The 26,502-nt window shown below is 32.2% G+C and overlaps 1 protein-coding gene and 1 pseudogene across 8 annotated transcripts; one reads left to right on the top strand and one right to left on the bottom strand.

Annotated features, from left to right (window-relative positions):
• Positions 1-7,529: 7,529 nt before the first annotated feature.
• On the bottom strand, positions 7,530-11,506 carry LOC122296098 (uncharacterized protein At4g33100). Of its 8 annotated transcripts, none has more exons than XR_006238396.1 (4): positions 11,221-11,506; positions 11,004-11,121; positions 10,682-10,852; positions 8,174-8,509 (listed from the first exon to the last, which is right to left on the bottom strand). XR_006238396.1 is itself a non-coding variant. In XM_043105524.1 (4 exons), exons 1-3 carry the CDS (start codon positions 11,307-11,309, stop codon positions 10,733-10,735), a joined length of 327 nt encoding a protein of 108 aa, XP_042961458.1. In that variant the 5' UTR covers positions 11,310-11,506; the 3' UTR covers positions 8,174-8,509; positions 10,688-10,732. The 8 variants fall into 8 exon arrangements, 5 of the variants coding, with proteins under 5 accessions (XP_042961461.1, XP_042961458.1, XP_042961457.1 ...); XR_006238395.1 differs by having other exon boundaries at positions 8,174-8,538; XM_043105524.1 differs by having other exon boundaries at positions 10,688-10,852.
• A 5,169-nt stretch (positions 11,507-16,675) lies between these two features.
• LOC122296096 lies at positions 16,676-26,400 on the top strand (annotated as a pseudogene).
• The last annotated feature ends 102 nt before the right edge of the window (positions 26,401-26,502 follow it).

Below are 26,502 nucleotides of genomic sequence, written 5' to 3' on the forward strand. Positions count from 1 at the left end.
TTCATGACGCAAGCATGCATGTGGTTCCATCAAAATTTATCCCACAAAGTATAATATATATCTATTCTATTATAATAAATATCTATTCCACACGAATAATAATAAGGACTGTAATCGAGTCGAGCCGAACCGGTCTTTGGCTTGCTGAGCTCTACTCGACTCAAAATACTTGAGCTCGAGTTTGAGATTTTTTTTTCTTTGTTCGAGTTCAACTTGATAAGCTAAACTCTCAACCCGAGCTCGAGCTTGAGCTCAAGCTCATCCCACAAACAAGTTCAAGTTGAGCTAAGCTCAAACTTGAATTGTTTTTTTGTTTTTGAAAAAGATTTAAGAATTAATAAATTAAAGAAGTAATATTGAATTTATACAATAAACAAGTAGAACCTCTATTGAATTGTAAAATTTTAAAAAATTTATAAATAATTAATATCTAACTGGTCAATATTTATCCAAAATAATAATATATTATATGTCTACATATATTATTAATACATACAATTAATATGATAGCATATATCTATTTCATATATGGTTCACACATAGTAGTATATGAAATTATTAAACTTTATCAACTAATTATTATACAAATTATAAAATATACCTATGAAGTATATTCATTATATAGACATAAGTAATTCGATTACATATTATATATTTAATTAAGTGGTATGCTTATATTATTAGCTAATACATATATACACGTATATATATATATACATACATATGTGTATGTATATATTTATTAATATATGAATGAGTTTTAATCGAGTCGAACTAACGAATCGACTCAAGTATAAACGAGCGAGTTTAAATGAGTCTTAGCCGAGTTGAATTAAGTTTTGTTGGGTATGTGTCATTTATAAATCAAGTAAGTATTTGTTTTCATGAACGAGCTTTTTTCACGAGTCGAATTTAATTTGAGTTTAACCGAGCAGACTATTAAACAGATTGATTCATTTACAATCCTAAAATTTATAAACAATATTTTTTTATTTTTATTATATAGTTATATTTTTACCCTGAATTACTTTTTCTTTTAAACCAATGAAAAGTTTTATAATTGGTTGGCGAGGTGTTGTGCTTTTGTAAGTTGGATATAATTATTAGGTGTTGATCTGTCAAGAGAGGACTTACACCACCGGCCTCATTCCCCTCACGTGCATCTGCAGCACCGAGTTTCATTCTCGCTGACAATATCTACTATTAATATAATTATTTATATCCCGCTGCTTTTGAAATAAGCATAAGCATAGGAACAGCCACATGTATAAGATTTATCCATGTAAGTATTGGCTGGGTGAATGTATCATTTTCATCATTTATTTATAATAATGGATAAATGTGATCTACATTTTAACTTTTAATTTTCTGCCATTCATCATGATATTATTGCCATCATTCTAGCATTTTGCGAGCTGAGATTGTGGCACATGAGCCATAAAAGGACATCGATCGATCCCCATCAATCTGGCCAACGGCTCCTATGATCAGTGATCAATGATAGTACTCGTGTGTCTGCATACTAAATTTGTGAGATACAGGTTCAATTGAAACGTTAGATGATCTCCAGGCTTCTTCTTCTTCTTCTTTTTTTTAGTAATATCAAATACTCCAAATTAACTTTGCCGTTGGTAGTACTGATCGAATAACAAAGCAGTTCAATTACATGATCTTCAAGGAGCATTCATATTGATTTTTATATGGATATGTATATGCAAAATCACATCTTTTGAAGATCTATTTTGCCATTCAAGCAAAACTCTCATACTGGCTTATGTAAATTTGAGACAAAATAATAATAAAATATTATTATTTTATTATTTTTTTACCCATTTTTTTATATAGAGTTTGTAATTTCCATGTATTGGATTAATACATTTACTGTTTTAATACATGCAATTAGCATCTAAAGAAATTCTATTAGCACCCAGAACCTGTGAGAGAGAGGTGCATGTTTTTGATCTTCAAATATGTAAAATATTTGAGTAAAATATATAAAGGTAAAATATATAAAAAGAGAGTGGGAGGAGAGAGAAAGAATGAATAAAATATATTTTAGAGAGTGAATAGTAGATCTTCATATATATAAATATACTATTCATAAATATGTAAATATTTGAAAATACATAATTCAATATAGATGAATTTAGACTCATATTATATAAATATGATTTTACATATGTATATGCATAGACCAATGTAGTTGCTCTAGCTTATTTGTGCCTAATAATTGCCACTTGGAGGGCTTATAGAAAGGATATATAATCGATCTAGTTAGTCTGTGGCAGATTAAAACTAGAACAAGATCATACGTAGAACGTCATTGTGATCCGAACTATAAGATTCATATATAATGGGTGGATATATAATTATCAGAAATGGTACAACATACGAGTGCTCGGTGTACATTACTTGTAGAATCAGAAAACGTGGGGACTGGTTTTGTTAGGGTTAGGGTTTGGTTTTGAAGGGGCAAATGCAGACCATTGGTGAAGATCAGAAGAATCTATTATATATATTGTATCATAGGCAGTGCACTCATGTGCAAATGTCTTCTTGATTATTTTTATATTGGTTATATATGCGATGTATTGAGATTTTATTTTTCAAAGTTTGCATGATTTTTTTTCTTTTTTTTTTTGTTCTCCTTTTGTTTTCTCACTCTTATCCTTTCTTCACATAAACTCTCAACCGAGGATCTTAATTTAATGGGTCACGTATAACTGTATAAGAATTTTGAAATTGTCAATGATTATCAAGTGCCTTGAACAAGCCCATTTTCTTATTTTTTCAATTCTGCCCTAAAATATTAAGTGTCCAGTCTTACCCCACCGCTCCTATATGTTTTGTCCTACATTGAAAATTATAGCATATGCTCCTATTATCCTATACTTACTAATCATTTCATTTATTTTTTAGGCATAACTTGTAAGTAGGACTATTTGAAAGTTTGTTACATTTATTTTATTGTTGTTTGGAACATTTGTTGAGCATTAAAAAATTTGTAAATTTATTAAAAAGTTTATAAATTTATTAAAAAGTTTGTAATTTAATTTATTGTGTGTGCATTTGTAAGTTCATAATTTGTTATTATATATAAGCGAAAGGGGCCAATAAAAGTAAGAGCTTGGACCACTGTGGGACACCAGTAGCTGCACCATCACGCATCAACAACGTACTGTCTCTGCTTCCAGGCGGGGAAGCCTTCAGATCCGGCAAGATCACCCGCGTGATGGTGGGCCGGGAAGACTCGTTCAAAATAAATAAAGTGGAAATTAACCGCATCAGACTCCTAGCGCGTGGTTGAACCTCCTGGAATAATTCCTTGTATCACATTATAACATGACATCAGTGCTTACTTAGCAGCGGATGGTATGAATTTACTGGAGGCCACCGCTGGTTTTTTTTTTTTTAATGATTAAAAAAATTGTTTAATATTATTATAAATTTTTTATATATTTTTAAAATATTTAAAAGTATTAAAAAATTATTTTAAAAAAATAAAATAAAAAAAATATTTTTTACCTAACGGTAGTTGTACTCTTATGTTTTTTTATTTTTAAATATTTTTTTAATTGGTTGCCGTGGAAAGCAAAATCTATAGCTAGGCTGCTAGCTAGCAATCATGATTTTTTGTCATTACTTTTGCTCAGGCACTTTTTTTGCATTTTTTTGTGACAAATAGTAGCAAAGAAAAATATAATTACAACTATAATTATGTATTAATTTATATATTAATATGATGTAATTGGTTAAAAAGTAAATTTTATTAAAAATAATGTTAATTTAAATTTTAAGTATGAATAAATTAATATTGATACACAGATTAGTGTGCGACTGTATTTGTAGATAACAAAACTTAACCTATAAATATATATTTGTGTTTATATATATATATATATATAAAAGCGTGGCCGGGGCTCATGAATGCACTTCTTAGATCGGACGATGCTAGAGGGTCGCTGTAGCACCGCTAGGCTGAAAAAAATAATTTTTTTAAAATAATTTTTTAATATTTTTAAATATTTAAAAAAATATAAAATAATTTATAATAATATAAAATAATTTTTTCTTAATCGTTAAGAAAAAAAAAAAACAAAGCCAGCGGTGGGCCATCAGACCACCCGACCGCGTTCTGGATGTTCCAAAATATTCTGGTACTCGATTGCCTCGCAAAGGAATTTTTTTTGCAGGGCCTCTGTACAAATTCACGTCTCGGTGGGTCATGTAGACGCATCGTTATGTAAAATGAGACAGAATACCAAAGAGGATCGAGCTTTGTCCTTGGAAAATTCGAAACGGCTTTGCAATCTATAAAAAAATATATATCAGTGGAATATTGCATGGCAAAGAAAAAGAAAAAGGAATGCAAATATAAAAAGGCAAACAGAGTTTTTGCCACGAAGCATCCTAAGTCATTTTCCCTCTTTCTTTTATTACGTGGATCGATAAGGAATGCCGGTAAGATTCCTCTAGTGGCCCTTAGAACAAATTATCAGTGCTCATAAACTGACCAAATACATGCATCGATCACGCTCCAAGCTCAATATAATATAGACTTATAGTTCACAAAATTACCGAAATTATTTAATATGTGATATATATATATATATATATATATATATGAAGACAATAAATTAAGTCAAAATTAAAGTATATTTATATAATTTCCTTCTCATCCAAGCAAACTATATATGGACGAAATCTCAAAATCAAGCATTGTAATTATAGTTTGTAACCAATCAAAGTTCAAACAGCTAAATATATATGTCAAGGACCAGTAGCTAGAACCCAATGCAGAAAAGATATAAACACTTTAGCTGCGAGCCATGCAGTTCATCATTAATGATAGGAATCCATGATCGTATGATCAATATTATTAGCAATTACCATTAATATTAATCCTTTACAAGATTCTCACTTTTAGGAGTATATACTTGATCATCTCCATTTTAAGAGTAAAATACTTCTTGGTGTCTTGTTTGTCTCGCTTCTCTGTGTAGGGTGGGTGCAAGGACCATGAAAGTAGCAAATCTGGGATGTCACTTTTGTGCAAATGACAAAACTGTTTGGGGCAAATTTGTTGTTGGGATACCAAATATAGTATACACATTGAAGAAGTTCTATTTAATTTTCAGTGGTGTTTAATTTTCAGATCTAGTTAACCTTTTCCCTCCAGATCTAGGCGAAATTACCCTCCGCAATGGAAAACCTTAGAAAAAATTGGCAAAACAAGATGTTCTTATTTAGATGTATATGTAATTAGTGGGCTGTTTTCATGTAGTACTTAGAAGGGAATTAATTAAAGAGAAATCAAAGTGATGCAAAAGAGTTGTGATTAAAATACCATATCTGTACGTTATAAATCTGTACAGATATATATATATACACCAAATATATGCATGCTAGATTTCTTATTAGTACATCCATCTATTAATATATCTAAATATATATGTCATGACTTGATTAGCATGCACATTTGGTTGTCTAGTGTTTAGAAATTATATTGGTTTTGACTTCAATGCCTCCTGCTTTAATACTTTAAGATCATAAACTTATATATATATATATATATATATATAGACACACACCTACTATTGTTAATTTCAGAGTATTAGAGCCTTGAAGAGATGAGGATATTCAGCTATTATTGGTGGCCATATTGGCTCTTGGTCGGTTTAGACTTTAGCAGCACTCGTGAATTTTTATATAAATTTTGCATAAAAATGAAAATATTAGTGCATATTTTTGTACCACACATGACATAAACCCATATTTCCAGTTAATAACAACGCCTCATGAGGCTCTTAACATTTACGAATTGAAGATGAAACTATTTTCTCAAAATAGCTCTAAAGTGATTAGAAAATATTTTCTAAAAATGGCTTTTAAGTGAACTTTGTAGATGAGAAAAACATTTTTTAAAATAATTTTGGACGAAACAAAAGAAAATATAACGACTTTTCCAACAATAGTGACAAGTACAAAAAAATAAAAACTTGTTACAATTGTTAAAAAAAAAAAAGGGGTATCTTAGCACGAATGCAAGGTACAAGAAGAAATGCAAGAAGAATATGGTAATTCCAATAGTGCAAATTTATTTGAAATGAGACTTCGAAAATTGTGGCTAAGGTCTCTGAAATGCACATTAATATGATTACATAGTTAAATATGGCTAAAACAACCAGTCTTCTGATTGGTGGTATGATTTGTGTGCTACCAACCATGTTTGCGACCAAAGATCTCAATTTAAAAATTATGAAAATGCAGCAGATGGATATATAGTACTAATGAAAAATCACAACTTTGCAAAAGTTATGGAAAAATGAACTATGGAACTTCAGTTAACTTCTAGGAAGAAATGTATTCTTATCAATGTTCTTCATATCCCAGAAATAAAGAAAAAACTTGTATCCACAAATTTACTTTGTAAGAAAGATGCCAGGACCGTAATCGAGTGTGATAATGTAATTATTTTCAAGTGAGAGTATTTGTTGAAAAATGGTATTCTTGTTATGGCATGTATAAACTAAGTATTAATAAAACAAGTTATATGATTCTGCATATATTGTTGAGTCTTCTACTTTGTGACACTATCTTTTAGCACATTTGAATTTTAAATCTTTAAATTACATGTCTAAACATAGTTTAATTTCATATAGTCATGAACATAGTGTAAAATATAAAATTTGCATTCAAGCGAAAATGAAAAATAAACATTTTCCTAAAAAATACAAAAATACACAATTACTAGAACTTGTGCATTCTAATATTTGTGAACTAAATGGTATCTTTTAACTAAAAGAGGTAATATATATTTTATTACTTTTATTGATGATTTCTCAAGATATACATATGTATATTTAATGAAAAGTAAGATGAGGCCTTCAATATATTTAAATGTTATAAGCCTTTGTTGAAAATCAAAAGGAAAAGAAAATTAAGATACTTCGTAGTGATGGAGGTGGTGAATATTTTCCTACTAAATTTTCTTTGTATGGAGAAAAGAATGGTATTATACATCAAACTATTGCACCCTATATCCACAACAAAATGGTTTAGCAGAAAGAAAAAATAGGACATTAGTTGATATGTTAAATGCAATGATTTTGAATACAAAACTATCTTTTAATTTGTAGGGAGAAGCTTTGTTCACGGCATGTCATTTGCATAATAGAATACATTCTATGGAAGTTAAAAGTTTCACCATATAAATTGTGGAAAGGCAGGAAACCAAATTTAGAATATCTAAGGGTATGATGATATTTAGTCTTTTATAGAGTTCCAAACACATAAAGAACAAAATTAGGTCTAAAGACAATGAAGAATGTTTTTGTAGGATATGCTGAGAATTCAAAAGTATATTGATTCTGTTATAGTAGAATCAAATGATGTATAATTTATTGAATATAAATTCTATAATGATTTTAAAACAGTATCAAATCCTAATCAAACACTAGAAACTAACTTGAGTCAAAACAAGAATTGTATAATTTTTGACATATTGATTGAACAGAGGAGAAGTCAAAGAGTCAGAAAAGAGAAAAGTTTAGATCCATATTTTGTGTCATCTCAGATAATTGTTTTCCTTCTGAAATGAAACGGGGATGATATTTTAAACAAGTAAAGACTATCTTGGTGCGTATTCCCCAATGGTTAGATTTACATCCATTAGGATGCTTATGACGCTAGCTTAAATAAATAATTTATTTGTACACCAAATTGATCTTAAAACTGCTTTACTAAATGGTGAAGATAAAAAGGTGTACATGTTACAACGAAAAGTATTTGTTATACCCGGGCAAGGAAATAAAATTTGCAAATTAATCAAGTCATTGTGGGAAAAGGATGCTTCAGAGACCTTTTTGTGCCACAAACTCTATTTGCGTCTTTATATTTGCATTCTTTTTTCTTTTTCTTTGCCAGGACCCTTCTTTTTTTTGGGCGATAACTGCGCATTCCGCTCTTAATAACAGGCAAAAGTGGCAACCCACGTTGAAGCCAGATGAAATAGTATGATATATCCAACCACGCTAACATGATGAGAACTTCCAAAAGCGATCTACTGCTGCAAATAGCATATAGACTCAGTATAATTAATGGTGTAAGCTTTTCCTCTGGAACATGTGGAACCTGGGCAGATCAAATAGGGATTTTGAAATCATTCTACCACTCATCATCAAAACGCATTCTTGAATTGATTTTGGAACATAACATGATAACACATGATCGTTAGAGAGGGGGACCCCAACTAACGTTTAAATCTAGTTGGTCAATCTCTGGTTTGTGAACAGGATAAGTGTGCACAATTGGAAAAATTAGGGCTAGCAAGCAATAACGGGAAAGGTCATCAAAATGAAAGAGTTAGTTCATGATCAAATGAGTTCCTCATAACAAACCTCGACATTATACAACAGAAGTCAATAGCAGAAACCAAAGGACCTTACTTTGATCCAACGCCAGCTCATCCTTCAAATGAACCAAGGTTTCATCTCTATATCTTTCATCTCTACAATAACCACAAGCTTGTTCATTAGCCTGGACAGAAATGGCATCACTTTGATTACTAATTGACCATCATTGTATTGTGAATTTATGCTGAATTCTTGAATTATAATCCGAAAAAATTGCTCAAGTATGGTAATGCTTCTAGAAATAAGAATGGAAACAAGGTGTTCACACTTCACTCAAAGGGGACAAGGCAAATCATGATCATGGCCCAATGACTTTTTATGCACAAACTTTGCAAGACAACTTTAGGACTTGTCACAATGGAATGCAGACAGAGAGCTCCAATCAGGCCATAGAAGATTACAAATGATAAAAGTCACCGGACGTGACACAGAAATGAAGCTCTAACTGCCAACTAATACATATGGTCAGTCATGCACTTCTACTGGTGGAAGGGATCAGACAAGGACTTCAAGTTTTTTTTTTTTGAATAGGTAATAAGAGATTTTATTCCAAGTAAATAGGCATAGCCCAATTACACAGGAAGTATACAAGAGAATACACCTAAATACAAGCTAAAGCAAAAAAGAACTAAAATAAGGCATTTCAAATATTCATATCCCTCACTAGATTGTTCACCCAAAAATTAAAAGTGCTAAAGAAAAAATCCCTAAATTCCCCCATTGCGCGTACACAATCTTCAAAACGCCTCCCATTTCTCTCAAGCCATAAACACCAAAACAAACACATAGGAATAATCCTCCATTCAGCTGTACTGCCTCCACATCCCGCTGCACCTTGCCAGCTAGCCAAGAAATGCACCTTGCAAATAACTCATTCCACAAGGCAGTCACCATTTCACAATGAAGAAATAGGTGGTTAACAGATTCGCCATTTTTTTACACATGAAGCACCAATCCATCACATATAAACTCCTTTTCCTCAAATTATCAGTAGTTCAAACTTTCTCCAGCAACACCAACCAGCAAAAAAATGCAACTTTACTGGGCACTCTAGCTTTCCAAATGCATTTCCAGGGGTATCTTATATTACCATGACTATTTAACACCTTGTAATGGGATTTCACAGAGAATCTGGACTTATTATCATGAAACCACTGCATCCAACCCTCCCTGATCTGATCAATCTTTGAATCATAAAGTTTTACATAGAAATCAGCAGCTTCACTCACTTCACTCAGCTTCACAGACTTCAAGTTTATAAAAGACCTTGTGGTGGGAAAGACACCATTGACAGGAATTAAAATCCTAAAGGAGCAATACTGGCAACTACTAACACAATTAAAAGTTGCAATTTTCTGGACAAGACTAGAATGAAACCTTGTGATATAAATCTATTTCACTGAAATCAGTACATGTTAAATTTAAGGGCTCAAACTACAATCTAATTGCCTGACTAAACCAAATCTGATAACGACTAACAAATTCATGACACAACAAGCATGTGGTTTGAACAAAATTTATCCTGCGAAGTACTATTCAGGTGCCCAGCCTTTCTAGCAAACGTGGAAGAAAAATTGCCATCTATAGTTGCTGCCCACTTCTTGCTGGTTAAAATCAAAAGGGGTCTCCAGTTGTTCAGGAAGCCCCCGATATCCACAAAATTGAGAACCAAGTCCCTAAAAATTATCTATCCGTTGTATAACTATTATGCTGCTGCAGAGGACATGATTATCAAAAATGAGTTCTTTTTACAACAACAAATAAAAGCATGTTGCTGATAGTACCTATATTATATAATCTACTTGGTCCCTGGGCACCCTGGGAAAGTTCCTCTCAACTGCTACAATCCACTACAGTCAGAAATAAATCATAGAAAGTATAACAAAAAATGCAAAATACAAAAAAGCTTGACCAACAAAACAAGGGTGCAGTAGCACTCAAGAATTTTTTATAAGTTTTGCATAAAAATGAAAATATTAGTGCATGCTTTTGTAGCACACATGCATAAAACCATATTTCAAGTTAATAATAGCGCCTCATGAGACTCTAATATTCTCATCTATACTTCTACTCTCTATAGTCTGTTTACCGCGCCCACCTTTATGATCACATTTTCCAGATCCCACTTCTTCAATACCAGGTAATCACAGTATGTGCCACTAAAACACAACTTTTCTACTGAAAAAGAAATAGCTTTTGCAGTCCCAATTGATCACGGATTTCTTTTTTATTTGGTTGAATAGGTAAATCAGCCTCTCAATGATTACCTTCACCTTTGTTTTTTTATATCCTGGGAGCAATAAAAGTAACAGCTTGGATCACTCTGGTACACCAGTAGCTGCACCATCAACTGGGCTTCCAGAATCATCTTTAATGGCCGCATCGACAACAGTCTCTGCTTCCAAGAATCGACTCAGATGTTTGTCATCCAAATGTTCCTGATCAAAAAAATAAAGCAGCATAACGAGATGAAATATAGAATGATATGGGTTTACATCTTCACAATTGTTCGAGAGGCGGAAACACAAAAGTACATAATATTTGAATTCAATGGGTAATTTATAGAAAAAGTAGAATCAAGGAACGTACAGAAAGGCAAGCTCTGTATTTTTGCCACTCCGAAATACATTCCTCTTTCTCCCAGTGCCCCTTGACGAACTTCTCTGAATACCACCTGTAGCCAAGATTTTGTTCAGCAAAACCCTTGCTTAAATAGAGAACAGGAAGAGGTTTTAGGTGGAATTGGGCACGGCCCTTTTGTCAATAGAGACCCAGAAACCCAAAAGCACAATTGAAAAGTTCGAACCTGTTGAAGCAATTGTGGTAAGCAGCTCTGAGATGCGAACAAGGCGATGTTGACGAATGAGAGCTATTCTTCTCCCTTGTTATTCCCATTTGAGTATCTGACCGATTCTCGATGTTTCAGTGCTTCTCTTCCGTTTGATCAGCATTCGACATGTCGAACCATCCCAAACAGATCCCATATTTAGGGTGTCCGAGTTGTTCGGTTTAAAGTAGAAAAATGGTATTATAAAGATAATTATAAATTAATTGGATTGATTTCCAATTATCATCCTTTATTCATTTTAATCTATTTAAATCAAATTCAAATTTATTAATTTTGTATTATATTCGTATTAAATTTACGAATTGTATTAAATATTGCCATTCTTAATTAATCGAATTAAGCAATTCGATCATTAGTATGAATTTATTAAAAGATATTTGACTTCAATAATGATATTTATCTTAATAATTTTATCCTATAATCTTGATTAATAATGAGCTCGAACTTAATTTATACAATAAAGAAAATGCTTTAATTTTACTTCAAACCATTAAATTAACGTCACCTTTTCAAACTCTACCTAATTAAAAAAAATGTTTGAGCATCCAATATTATTAAGAATGTGTTTGAGGCTGCGTCACAAGTAGTAAAAAGTGTTTAAATAATTTAAAAAATTTTTAATGATAAAATTAAATTGTTTAATTATTACATATTAACATATTTTTTAATCTCAAAAAATTTTAAAAATATATTTTAGGAAACAAAACCGATGCTCGCTACAAGGACTTATTATTGGAGATTAATGAAAATGTGCTACATAAGGGTTAATGAAGACACAGGCATCTCTACGATGTAGGGGATCCTTTCTCCCAAACCCCTCTCTCTCTCTCTCTCTCTCTCTCTCTCTCGAGGAGTTTGGTCTGCAAAAATCCCTCTCTCTCTAGTCTGTACAAAATAAAAATAAAAATCAAATTTAACCATTACAGTCACGTAAATGAACAATTACGTCCCAAAAAAATCAGAAATAAACCATGGGAGAAAAACATAAGAATGCAAGAGAAAAGAACGTGATTTCGGAAGAAGATAAAAAAGGGACAAAATCTATAGAATCCAACAAAAAATAAAAGAACTGGAAAAAGGGGACCAAGAAGTAAGCAAAACGAAATACCAACAACCTTTTATAAGTTAGTACATGTTGAAAAATAAAAACTGGATGTAATTCATTTTCTTATTATCACCATCATCATCTTAGAGAGAGAGAGAGAGAGATGGAAGCTTTTTACACTAGTTCAAATAATCAATAGATACTGCATCAATGCTCTATGTAAGGGAACATTTGCCTACTTCCTCGGTTCTTCCTAGTACTATGATGATGCATATGAATTCGGGTTCATACTCGGATGCTTTCGTTGGGAATTCTCAGGAGAGAGAGCAAAGAGAGGGGGGATGGGGAAAAGAATCCCCTGCAGCGCAGAGAGGCTATGTCTTCATCAATCCCTTACGTGACACGTTTTCATTATTCTCCGATAATAAGCCCTTGTAGGAGATACTGGTCATAAGTTATTCTAAAAAGCATCCTCAAACTTGTATATGGAAATTCTACTTATCATCATACACTACACGCCACACATGATTTTTTATATTTATATTTTTTTCCATAAAGAAGTATGGTATATGGATGATGAGTAGTATAACTCAATTAGTTTATCAAGAATAAAACAAAGAAAAAAAGGTGTGATGTGTGGTGTGTGTGATGATAAGTAGCAAAACTCTTGCGGATAATGCGGACATAGTTCCAATTTTTAAAAAAATGGTTAATGAACAAAAATATCCATACAATTTTCAAATAATTATACCTTTGTCTTGATCTTATCATAGGCATGACACTAGTCACACTACCTCAAAGGAAATTTTTGATTGTAAGCAATTATACGCACCAATACATGCACATATTTAATGTGATTAGTTAGAAAGTTAAACTTTAATAAAAATGGTACAAATTTGAATTTTGAATATGAAGGCAACAGAACTGATACGCAGATTGGCACATGAATTCGCTTGTATGTAGCAAAATTTTACCTCAAATGACCATTTATGTCATTTCTATCTCAAAAAGTACTTTTTGTATTGTTTTCAAACAAGTGCATATTTGAGATTACGATGGAAAATATAGCTTATATCATTAGGAATTATAACTTATAGCTTAAATAATAAATTCTATTATTAAATAGTTATTTATTATTTGATAACTATATATTTAAAACACTTTCAAACATATTACATTTGTTTATAAACAAATTAAAAAAGTATTTTCAGAGGTAAAAATGGATGATCATTTGATTTTTTTAAAGATAATGACCATATCTTTAAAAGTTTAAAAGTTGTAATTATCAGAAAATTATATGTGCATTTTCACCCATTGACAATCTTTTTAAAATTTGAACTATATTCCGGATTATCCAAAAAAGTGTGTTTCAGGAAAAGCATCACTCAAACGTACTTTTTAGCTTATTTAAAATTAAAAAATATTTTAATAAATAATACCTAAACAACCTAATTTTTTTCATTATAGAGCTTATAAGGTTATTTAAACACTTTTTAAGATTCCTAATGCAATCCTAAACAGGCTTAAATGTAGTATGTTTGAAAGTATCTTAGACATATGATTACTAAATAGTAAATAATTTTTTAATAGTAGAGCTTATTAATTAAACTCTACAATTAAAAGCCCTAAAATTAAAAGGTCTATTAGCCACTAGAATCTCAAACATGCACTAATTATAGGTTTCATTTAGCAGCATTGATTTAAATAGGTCAAGATCTCAAAAGTAATTAATTTTTATTGCAAGGTGTAACATAAAACATCTTAATTCATGTTTTATGTATCAATCAAATCTTCTTATATACTTTTTTAAAAGAGAATAATATTTTAATTTTATTAATAACCGTCACTTATATACCGCTGAGGAATACCTTGTAAATAGGGACCAAGAGGGAAAACTTCATGTAATTTATTATGCTAAATCTTTTCAAAACATATGTAGTTTTTTGAGGATTCAAACTATAATTTTCCAAAAAAAAAATTAAATTTAATTTGACTCGATTAAGACTTTAGATTTAAGTTTTCTCTAAGAATCAAGACGTAACTTTCTTTAGATTTAAGTTTTATCGAGGAATCAAGACGTAACTTTCTTTTTCTCGAGAAAAAGGTTGGAAAGTCATTGTTTATCTTATATGAATAGCGTAAGCATTAATCTTTAATTTGCCTTATGGATGATGTGACGATGAGCAAATTTAAATCACTTAGGCTGAGTTGGCTCCTCCCAACGTAGTTACCAAAAGCTTGATAAGGGAGAAGAATAAGATGAACCTAAAATAGAAAAGTATAGTTCTCACGATAAGATTAAAATTTAAAAAATTCTGTTATATACAGTCACTTTTACGTAGTATTTATCCACTTCACTGATATGATTAATCAAAATATTTATTTTATATTAAAAAAATAACGCAGCCAATCACATCAGTACTGGAGTACGCAACATAACTACACATAGAGTTTTTAAAATTTAGAGCGTAGGAAAAAAAAAAAAAAAAAAAAAAAAAAACAAGGTTGAAGAAGTATTTTCATCCTATAAGCTACAACGTAACGAGGAGAGAGAACTCAAATTATTAAAAGAATTATTCTCATATTAACTTTTGTAAGAGTTACACCATTTTCATCTTTTTGGATTCCATTCCCAAACCGTTAAATCGAGTCCATTTACAAATCCACTTTGAGTGTTCATGAATAGAGTTGGATTCGCAATTTGGAACTCAAATTACTCCAATGGCATAATTAAAATTAAACATGGTACGAGGAGGAGCTTCTCATAAAGTTGTCCTGAACAAGAATTTTATAGAAAAGGATAAGAGCAAGGTATCTTAGAAGAGAGAAACTTCAAACCAAACCGGTGTGTAGTTATATTTTACACCGTCTAATAACAATCAGACAAATGGAAAACCTAATAAAAATAATTTCTCAACCTTTCGGTCTCTCTCCCGAAGCCTTTTCTTCCTCTTTCCCTTTCTCTCCCTAAGCTCTCCTTTCTCTTTCCATCAGTCTCTCTCTCATATCTAACCTGAGCTAGTATTACTAAGTACTCCTCAATGAAAAAGTAACACACTTATCAAACCAAAATCGCAACGGTACTTCTGCTTAGACATGAAGAATCAGTACTTGATGATTAATCATATAATATCAAAGTAGAGATGATTTTTTTATTTTTCTTTATAAAAGTTAAGAAAAGTGTTGTTCATCAGTAAAGCATCTATTCGTCCCTACGCACCGTAAAGAATGCAAAGTAGCTGATGCCTCAAACCATCATGAGTGCCATCCAAAACTTATATGCATGTAAATATTCTCGATCCCTTCGTGGCCCAAGACATGTCACTTTGTTATTTACTTTTATGAGAATTTTATTTTTATGAATGTAGCACCTCTGATTATATATATATATATATATAGAAATTAAACTTCTATTCATAATCCCCACATATCACAAATCATTTATTTATTTATTTATTATTTTACTATTTTTAAATTAATTGAATTTTTCTACTAATAATCTATATACTCTATATTTAATAATAAAAAAAATATAATATACGTGTGGTGTGTGAAGATAATAAATAGCAAAACTCATATATATATATATATATATACACACACATACAGAGTGTGAGAGTGAGAGGGATTTTGCATCTTGACCACCCTTTACTCATTTGTCATAATTCTTGACTGTTGCAAGAATCATGTTTAAGATCGACTGATCATATCATGCCTGTGAATTTGGATTTCATGGATTTTTTTCTCTAAATTATAAGGCACATGATATAATGGTAGCTAGAGAAAGACAAACAAATTATAAGTATTCTCACAGGATTTGTTAAGCAAGCATTCAATACTGTCCAATAATCTACACAGATTATAACATAAATATAGTAGAGTACTCTATTTTACATCTCTGTTTCTCTTTGGCCTTAATCTTGACGTACCTTTCATTATCACATGAAATGATATCGTAAATCCGTAATTACAAGTATGAGATATATACACATGGAGTTATGTTATATATAATCATTTTTGTGTATTAATTATACACTTTGCTGATATGATTGACTAAATAAATTATTTTATATTAGAAAAATGACGCATTTAATCACATTAATAAAATACGTAAAAATAATTGTATAGAATTTTTGATACAATATGCATGATTTAAAAAATGGTACAAGAAAAGAATAAAGGGAAGCAAAAAAAATACTACTTCCTTATTCCAAGAGCAACCTAATTGATCATGCAAAGAGCGACGATGTCCGGTCTTTATATGTTTCCTTGCTCGAAGCCCCCTATTCTTCATCTGCTCATGCTCTCATCACTCTCCCATGCATTCTGCATTAAAACCAATTGGATCCTGTTTGAGCTAAAGATAAGATATCTTTGCAACTCATGGTGATGATGATACATGAAAACCCTTATTTTTTTAACCCGTTTCGATCGGCCGCTCTCTCTCAAATCTGTACAGAATTAAGATGCTTTTCTACGTACGTCGCTGTAATTATTGCCATCACCTTCGGCTTAGGGATTATCATCGCCTTCGCTCTCTACGGCTATATCCAACGCAAGCCTCGTTTCAAAGTATGTACTACTATCAAACTTCTATTAATTTTTTTTTTTTTTTAATCCATTTAGCCATAATTAGTCTTGAAGAAAAATCTTTCTACAAGTCATTATTATAAATCGATATAAACAACGCATCATCCATATTATTAATATTGCACGATTTGATTAGTAAAATTTAAATTTATAAATTTTTATTAAAAAGTAATTCATATCACATCAACAATATGCAATGTGTGTATGCTTAACCGGTTTAACGGCGCGATTTATGAATAGATTTTTACAATCTGTACATATATATATATCATTATTCAAAGAATTAATCAATCAAGTAAAACGGTAGTATCCTTTGGAACTTTAACTTTAGATAAAGAAATACAGGGTCTTGGACCTTTCATATTAAAGAATAAATCCGTGACATCAAGATTTCAAAAAAAAAAAAAAAAATCCGTGACATCAATCTATTTTTTTTAATACATTTTTACATAGCAAGATCTGCCTTTAACAAAAGATTTACATTATACTTGTATACTTAGCTCAGGTACAAATCTTTATTCGTACTCATAACTTCAGCTTTGTTACACATAAGTCTACATATCATATACAATATTTTTTTTATTTTTTTATTTTTACCAAATATTTGATATATAGATAATGAGGAAAAGAATTTAATTAGTTTAAGAAGAATAAACTTAATTTTTTTAATTTAATTTTTTTTTTGTTTATTCTTCTTAAACTAATCGAATTATTCTATTCACTATCCATATACTAAACATTTGTTAAAAAAAAAAAAGTGTGGTGTGTAGATTTATATTTAGAATTTTTCTTCATAACTTATATTATATTTAGAAAAATGATTCTTACAATTTTAAATTGTAAAAGTCTCGTGTATTTCTTTTTAAAAAATAAGATAAATATGAGATTTGCATAAAAAATTATCTTTTTAATAATACATCCTACTTTTCAAAAAAAAGAAATCTCTTTTTGTACTAAAATTTATGCCAACTTTAAAAGATGCTGTTACTGTGTCTTAGATACATTTATTTTTAGTGATGAATAATTGTCCGAAAGTTGCAAGATGCTTAAATCCAGCTTTCTACAATTATTTTATTTTATTTTTTAAAATTTTCTCGTGATTTAACAATTTGTCTATAAATATAATCTCTCTATGCTCTGTTTTGGCACATCAGGCAAAAATGCAGCAGTTCAAAGGCCAACCTCGGCTCCCGAAATTCGCAGTCCCGAGACGCTACGACATACGCCTCAAACCGGACCTCGACGCCTGCAAGTTCGCCGGCTCCGTCGCTATTGACCTCGACATCGTTGACGACACAAAGTACATCGTCCTCAATGCCGCCGAACTCTCTGTCGATACCGACTCCGTAATGTTCACCAACCGAGACGTTTCTGAGGTATCTTGTTAAGTCTAGTACTATTACTGCTGGATTTCGATGCTGCACCTGTACATGAAGTTTCTCGGGATAAATAAAAAAAATAGAACGGACAAAGTAAATACAGTTACTATATATCAATTCGCAACCCTTGATTATAATTCGAGACTACAGAGGAATTCAAAGCAAACGCACTGTCGTTAATGCTAACCCTGAATGAATGAACGGACTTTCCTGCAGGTGTTAGAGCCTTTGCAAATTGATTTGGTTGAAGACGACGAGATTTTGGTTTTGGAGTTCGCCGAGACACTTCCGATTGGACCCGGAGTTCTGAGTATCGGGTTTGAAGGAACCTTGAACGACAAAATGAAAGGCTTCTACAGAAGGTAGTAATAATACTTCAAAACTTTTCACCTTGTTTTACATGAATTTTAATTATTAAATTAAGGCCATGTTTGGACATCAGAAGAGAAGCGTCTCGTCTCGTCTCATCTCATTATTATAATGTTTTCAAATTCTTACATAAAATATAATAAATAATTCAACTTTTTTAAATCTCAAAATAATATTCTAATAATATTTAATTTAATTTTAACTTTCATCTCAATTCATTTGATCTTAAATTACTATCCAAACCGTAACTAAAAATAATATTATATATAATTTAAGGTGTACAAGTCTCGTAACTCTATTTAAAAAAAAGTAGGGTAAATCAAATGTGATAGTGAACCCTAATTTTTTTTTAAATAGTGTGCAACAGTAACATATTTAAAACTGCAAATTTTAATTTTTTTAAAATTAATATAAAGCTACGGATAACATAATTTTAACTATGAGAAGTTAATCGCGATAATTTAGTGTGAGAATAAAAACCAATGATATTTGAGGCTCAAAATTTTGAAGGAAAATGTGATAATTTGGGAATAGAAAAAAAATCCTACTTTATTTTATTTTATTTTATTTTTGGTTGGTGCGTAGACTAATTACTAAAGGCAATAATCTATTATTCGACCTTTAGTGTACATTTTATGCCCTAAATCATCAAATAGATATATTAATGCATTTTCAAATTATCAGAACATTAATATTTTGATGATCAAGATTTGATTTGATCATCAGTTAAGATTTGATGATCAAGATTGTTTTTTTTTTTTTTTGTTTTTTTTTTTTTGAGAAATAGAGTTCATTCATTTATAAAAGTGAAGTTACAGTTGTGACTTGATACAATTACAAGTCACTCACAATTGGGACTCCTCTGGTACATAAATTCATATGTGATTGGTATGATCAAAATTGTTCAGATCGCTTTTTCTTCATCAATATTAACGGCCCTAATTAGGCATGGCATTGCTTCTTAGTTTTTGATAATTAGAATCAACTTTATAATTTGAAGTGAGAAGTATATATAATGCAGTGTTAATTGGAGTTTGAAACCGAAAATGTACTTTATCCTTAAAGTTGCAATATTTTTTAAAAAAAAAAAATTGAGGTTGACATGATAGGAGTAACTACAAATTTAACAATATTAAATTTCATATATTAAATATATTAAAAATATACCATCCACGGCGACTTAAGAGTAATTTAAAAAAAAAAAAAAGTATAATAAAAAAGAAAAACCTCTAGGTACTAAGTGGTCGAATCATGTTTTGTGATGTTGATTGAGATTATCAAACAGGCCTAGAACTTCAAGTTAATATTGGTCCTATTAACTTTGGCTAGCTTGATGTAATATGCAATTTTTGAAGTCTCTATTTGCATCTTTTTTTACATGCAATGGAGCTAAATTTCTTCTGTTTATAAGAGGCGGTTTTACTACTCACCTATGTATGCCTAATAAGTCTTCGTTTTGCTTTCCAGTACGTACGAACATAATGGTGAGAAGAAGAATATGGCAGTAACTCAATTTGAACCCGTTGATGCTAGGCGATGCTTTCCCTGTTGGGATGAGCCAGCTTGCAAGGTCTCTCTCTCTCTCTCTCTCTCTCTCTCTCTCTCTCTCTCTCTCTCTCTCTCTCTCTCTCTCTCTCTCTCTCTCTTATGTTTAGCTGATTACAATCTTTTGCATCTTTTGCTGAAAGCATATCTTATGATGCATCACAAATATAGAAACAACAAGAACTTAACTAATAATGCATGTTTGAGGAAATGCCGTTAAACAATCTGCCTCTCATGAAGAAGCTAGTAATTTTTTTAATTGTCATGGCTAAATAATTTTGGGGTTGTGAATACATGTGACTGATTATGTTTCAAATGAATGGAAACAAAAGCTTAGTTGGCCCTTCTCTACTGCCACTGGGTGTTGCAGGCTACATTCAAGATCACATTGGATTTGCCATCTGAGCTGGTGGCTCTTTCCAACATGCCAATTGTTGAAGAAAAAGTGGATGGGCACCTGAAGACAGTTTCATATCAAGAATCACCAATAATGTCTACATATTTGGTGGCGGATGTTGTTGGTTTGCTTGATTATGTGGAAGATCATACATCAGATGGTAAAATCATACGCTATGTCCACTGTTTCTTGTTAAAGTACAACCCTCGTTCTTGATGGTGTAATTATACGTCTCTGTACAGGGGTCAGAGTTCGAGTATACTGTTAGGTTGGCAAGGCAAATCAAGGGAAATTTGCATTGAGTGTTGCTGTTAGGACACTTGAATTATACAAAAGGTGACTTTATTACTATTCTTAAGTGAAACATACATTTAATTGGATTCAGGGTTGTGGTTGCTAGTGATCCCTTGAGTAGTCACTTTCTGTTGCTTATGTTGCATTATCTGGAATTTGGATTAACCTTGATTAGTTTTACAGATACTTTGCCATGCCATACTCTCTACCCAAATTGGATATGGTTGCAATCCCTGATTTTGCTTTTGGGGCTATGGAGAATTATGGTTTGGTTACATACCGTGAAACTGCTTTGCTCTATGATGATTAGCATTCTGCGGCTGCCAATAAGCAGAGGGTAATGTGCAGTTGCACTTTTTGTTAGAATTTAGTTTGGCAAATGTAATGTGTAGTTGTTCTAATTACTCCCACGAAATCATTTTTGGTCACTATAAAGGTTGTGACTGTGGTAGCCCACGAACTGGCACACCAATGGTTTGGCAATCTTGTAACAATGGAATGGTGGACTCATTTGTGGCTGAATGAGGGGTTTGCAACATGGGTATGTAGCCTTGTCACGTCTACATGTAATCATCCTTATCACACCACATGATTTTGATTTCTTTGTCAATTATTGCACTTTTGCAGGTTAGCTATTTAGCATCTGACAGCTTGTTCCCAGAATGGAAAGTATGGACTCAATTTCTTGATGAACCTACAGAGGGTCTTAAGCTGGATGGGCTTGCAGAGTCCCGTCCCATTGAGGTAATTTTGCATCGGTATTTTTTTTTTCCCTTCTTGGGTGTTATCTTCTTTGAGAAATTATTGAAAAAATACAATCTAGCAAACTATGGGGAGTGGGAACGCATAGGTGCTATTGACTGAACTAATGGTTTTCCACAACTTATTTTATCTCATGTGCTCAATCATTAAATAAATGAAATTACTAGATTTTGATTAGATATTTACAGCAAATTTATTCCAACAAGATAAAACACGTGTCCTTAGTAAACACAGTTAAAAGGCATAATAGAGCAGATGATAACAAATTCTCACACAAAAAGGTAGACGATAGTTTTATGAATTTTTATTGGAAAAGACCAAACAGAAAAAACCACAGTATCTAGTCTACGCAAAATGATATCTCTACTCTAAAAAAATGAGTATAAGGCTAATGAAACATAGACTTATGGATCAACTCAACGTATGTGAGACATATGCTATACCATTTCTGCTTTCTCATCAATTGTTACCTTCAAAGTCTTGCTTTCTTAACTTGCTGAGTCCACGATGCACTTTGAACACCATTTTCAAACTTGCTTCCCAACATCTTCTGCATGGAAAAATCACAGTTCTTTCTAAACCACTCAATTGAACTATATTTCAAAGGGACCCTGAATTATCAATTTACCTTCTATTTGAACAAGGCGATCTTTTTATAGATGGAGTTCACAATTTGAACATAAAAGGTACGCTTTGGACATTGATGAATAGTTTATTAAAATTTTCATCTTGAAGCTAAAACTTAAACTATTGATGTGAAACTCATGTCATCTTTTTACCTAGGCTACATGTAGTTCAATCTAGCTACCTGGAGGCAAATCTTTTACGTTTTTAAATCACTTGCCCTGAAATAATTCAGATTGTAGCTTGTGACAGCATCATCAAAGTACATGCAATAGGTTTTCACTAACACGAAACACAACTTTCTGGACTTAAGAGTTAGACCTTGTGTTTTTTGGGTCATGGAGTATGCCAACATAATGTGAACTTGACAGTTAGTATTATTGCTCGTTCAAGTATCTCTCAATTTAAGGATACATTTGTTCAGGTGGAGGTAAAGCATGCTGGCGAAATCACTGAAATTTTTGATGCGATAAGTTACAAGAAAGGTGCATCTGTCATCCGAATGCTGCAAAGTTATCTTGGTGCTGAATGCTTTCAGGTTGGTAATTAGGTTTGTTACTTGTATATGTTTCTTATACAAGTTAAGATATTTCTTGTGATTTAAGAAACTCTTCTTCTTTTTTTCTCTTAATCTCTTTCCCAAATTCACATTAAGTTTGTTGTCTGTCAGTTAATTCTCTTCTTTTCTGTCTGTAAATTTTCCCTGATTTTAGTTGGCTGTTTTTTCTTCTTTATGCAATCAGAGGTCACTTGCTTCATATATAAAGAAATATGCTGGCTCGAATGCAAAGACACAAGATTTATGGGCTGCCCTTGAGGAGGGATCTGGTGAGCCTGTGAACAAGTTAATGAATTCATGGACAAAGCAAAAAGGATACCCAGTTGTCTCTGTGAAATTCGAAGATCAAAACCTGGTCTTCGAGCAGGTTTCTTGTGTCTGATCTCTTTCACGCATTTGGTCTCGAAATAATACATCTTAACTCAGATGCATAGGCAGCTCTTTCATTTTGTAATGTTTCACTTGATAATATTCTGGTGGAATTACTGAGTTCTAACAGATAAATTTAATAATGGCAGTCTCAATTTTTGTCAAGTGGTTCCCATGGGGATGGGCAATGGATTGTCCCAATAACATTCTGCTGTGGCTCATATGATGTGCGAAAGAATTTTCTACTGCAGAAGAAGAGTGAAACTCTTGATATCAAGGAATTCCTGAGTGATAAAAGGGATGCAGCATCTGCCTGGATAAAAATAAATGTGGATCAGACTGGTTTCTATAGGGTGAAATATGATGAGGACCTTGCAGCCAAACTCAGATATGCTATAGAGAACAAATATTTATCTCCAACAGACAGATTCGGTACTCTGGATATTTGCACTCATACTTGCTTGTCACATTGACGGTTGAAAAGAGCACTTAACAACATCTTCATTTAACAGGCATTCTGGATGATTCATTTGCCCTTTGTATGGCTCGCCAGCAGACTTTGAGCTCATTGCTTACCTTGATGGGTGTATACAGGGGGGAACCTGACTATACTGTGCTGTCAAATTTGATTAACGTAATGCTCACTTCCTAACCTTATTTGAGTTTGGTTTGGTTATTTTCTTAGTCCTAATTCTTGTTCCTGTATTGACAGATAAGTTATAAAGTTGCAACAATTGCTGCTGATGCGGCCCCTGAGTTACTGGACTATGTTAAACAATTTTTTATTAGCCTTTTCCAGTCTTCTGCCGAGTAAGTAATCTTATATACAAATGATTGAGTATCCTATGTTCTCCTTGGTTTTAAGCCATTGGGTGGTCTCTTTGAAGTCAATTATATTCCAGTTGAGTGGGAAAGCCCTATTGGATGTTAACTAATGGGTTAGTTTAAGGTACTAGAACGTGTGAAAATAAAATTATGCTTACTTATAGCATGAGATTTTCATTTCTCTTATACAATGGATAATTATAATATTAAAAGGTGATTAAGATGCTAATATCAATAAACATATAATGTGAAATTTTCAGAATTAAGTCATTTTTTTTCTTTCTTTAGAGCTTCTAATAGCAAATAAATAGCAGATAGTGTTACTTTTTCTTTGCATCTTGCATATATTGGTATCAATAAAGCAAAATTTATTTATTTTTTTACTAATATGGAAGAAGGACAGGTTTAAGGAAGAATAAAAAGACCAATAAACAAAATTACATTCACTAAAGTATTGTTTTGATTCCCCGTGGAAGTTGTATGGGTATAAGCTTACAGAGTTTTAACCCAAGATCTAGGAGTATATATTTCTTGTATGTATGCGATAGGCAACTGGTATGTGTATGTTTCTATCTTTTATTTGAATATACTCCCAATAATGAGCACTCTGAAAATTTCCTTTGAGCAAGAATAGTCGTTCGGATTTCACTCTTCTATCTATTATTTTCTTTCATGTCGAACTCCTTTGCAGGATGCTTGGTTGGGAGCCTAAGAAAGGAGAGGGCCATCTAGATGCAATGCTGAGAGGAGAGATTTTGAATGCACTTGCTGTGTTTGGACATGACCTGACACTAAATGAAGCAAATCGGCGTTTTCTTACATTCTTGGGTGACAGAAATTCACCACTCCTCCCTCCTGATATAAGAAAGGTTAGTGAAAGAAGCATTGGTCAATTGCTAGTATTTAGCCATTTAACTAATGAAGTTTATTGTTTGACTGTGATTGCAGGCAGCTTATGTGGCTGTAATGCAGAAGGTCAGCACCTCAAATAGATTGGGTTATGAATCTCTTCTGATAGTTTACAGAGAGACAGACCTGAGCCAGGAGAAAACGCGCATTCTAACTAATAAAATTTTATTATTTAAAATGACATAGAACATATGAGTCTCTGTAGTGTATTGAAACTGTGTATATGTTTGTACTTGTAGGTTCATTAGCATCTTGTCCAGATCCCGACATAATTCTTGAACTTCTGAACTTTTTGTTGTCTTCTGAGGTATCTGAGATTTATGTAATTTTGGAGGTCAAAGCTTTTTCGTAACAACTTGATAAATTATGGTGCCTTATGGAGCTTGGGATGCTGACGCGGATCTTATTTCCCATGAATCTAGGTTCGTAGCCAAGATGCTGTTTTTGGACTTGCTGTTAGTAGAGAAGGACGCGAAACAGCTTGGACATGGCTTAAGGTATTGCTCGATTCACTAATGTAGTACATGCACTATATGCATGTGTTACATTGAGCAAAATTATCATTAAAAAATAAACAGGCTGGTCTAAGAGCTTGCATGTTGACTTAAGGAAGACAAATGTTTAAGTAAACACTCGCCTTTCATGGTCCACCTCATGCATTTGTTGATGATAAAAAGTAGAGAGACACAAGAACTAAATATTTGGTTGAGAAATGTGGGGAACTGGGTTCTCCCACCCACCCCCACCCCCTCCCCCCCCCCCCAACAAAAAAAAAAAAAGTTCAGATAGGTAAAAAGGTAACATTATAAATCATCCCCAAATCCAAAGAAGACAAGTTTGTTGGAGGCGTTGCTACGAATGCCTGTGGTGTTCTCCATGTATGATTGATTGAAATCAGATAACTTTGGTCTGGAGAAGTTGAAGTTGTCTGTGAAAGTAACAAGTTAGTGAATCATGGGGCTTGCATGCTTAAGGTGAAATGAGTAATATATCTTGGAGATTGTTTATATTTTGGAATATATCTCGCATTTTGTGTCAGAAAAGTCAAGTGAAGGCACATCGATATTGGAATTGCTAGCTAAACATAAGTACTCTTTTGATTGATCTTGATCGGTCAATATCTTTTTGGGGCCAGATTGAGCTGACAGGGAAACCGACCACGGTGCCCAACTATCTAGTTATTCCACGATGCTAGTCTATAACCATTCTTTTTTTTAGCTTCATGTTGGTGAAGTATTTATGTATAACATGAAGGTAGGGGAGACATGTTTTGATTTACTGGGTCAATGAGCCCCCTTTTAGTCTATTCTTGAGCGAGTTCACATTAATGCAAATTGGGTTCAGAGTATTCAGAATGAGGAGCATCTTGTTCAGACCTTGAAGAAGTTGGCACAAAGGAAGTAAGTACTAGGAAAGACCCGTTCGGTCTTCATTGTGAAAAAGAAATAAAGTGGACCAGATGTTACCATTAGTCTTTTTTTTTTTTAATAGATAAAAGATATTTTATTGATCCACGTAAAAAGGCAAAGGCCGAGTACACAGGAAGTATACAAGAAAAAGACTAATTACAAAC

This window comes from Carya illinoinensis, chromosome 15 (genome assembly GCF_018687715.1).
Source record: "Carya illinoinensis cultivar Pawnee chromosome 15, C.illinoinensisPawnee_v1, whole genome shotgun sequence".
Taxonomy (NCBI): Eukaryota; Viridiplantae; Streptophyta; class Magnoliopsida; order Fagales; family Juglandaceae; genus Carya; species Carya illinoinensis.

What these genes read in the sequence shown, in the direction of transcription:
- LOC122296098 (XM_043105524.1), bottom strand. Translation starts at nt 11,309, where the DNA reads ATGGGAATAACAAGGGAGAAGAATAGCTCTCATTCGTCAACATCGCCT. An exon ending in TACCACAATTGCTTCAACAG is followed by an intron (nt 11,122 to 11,220) that starts GTTCGAACTTTT and finishes TCTCTATTTAAG; the next exon opens with CAAGGGTTTTGCTGAACAAA. An exon ending in AATACAGAGCTTGCCTTTCT is followed by an intron (nt 10,853 to 11,003) that starts GTACGTTCCTTG and finishes TTTTTTGATCAG; the next exon opens with GAACATTTGGATGACAAACA.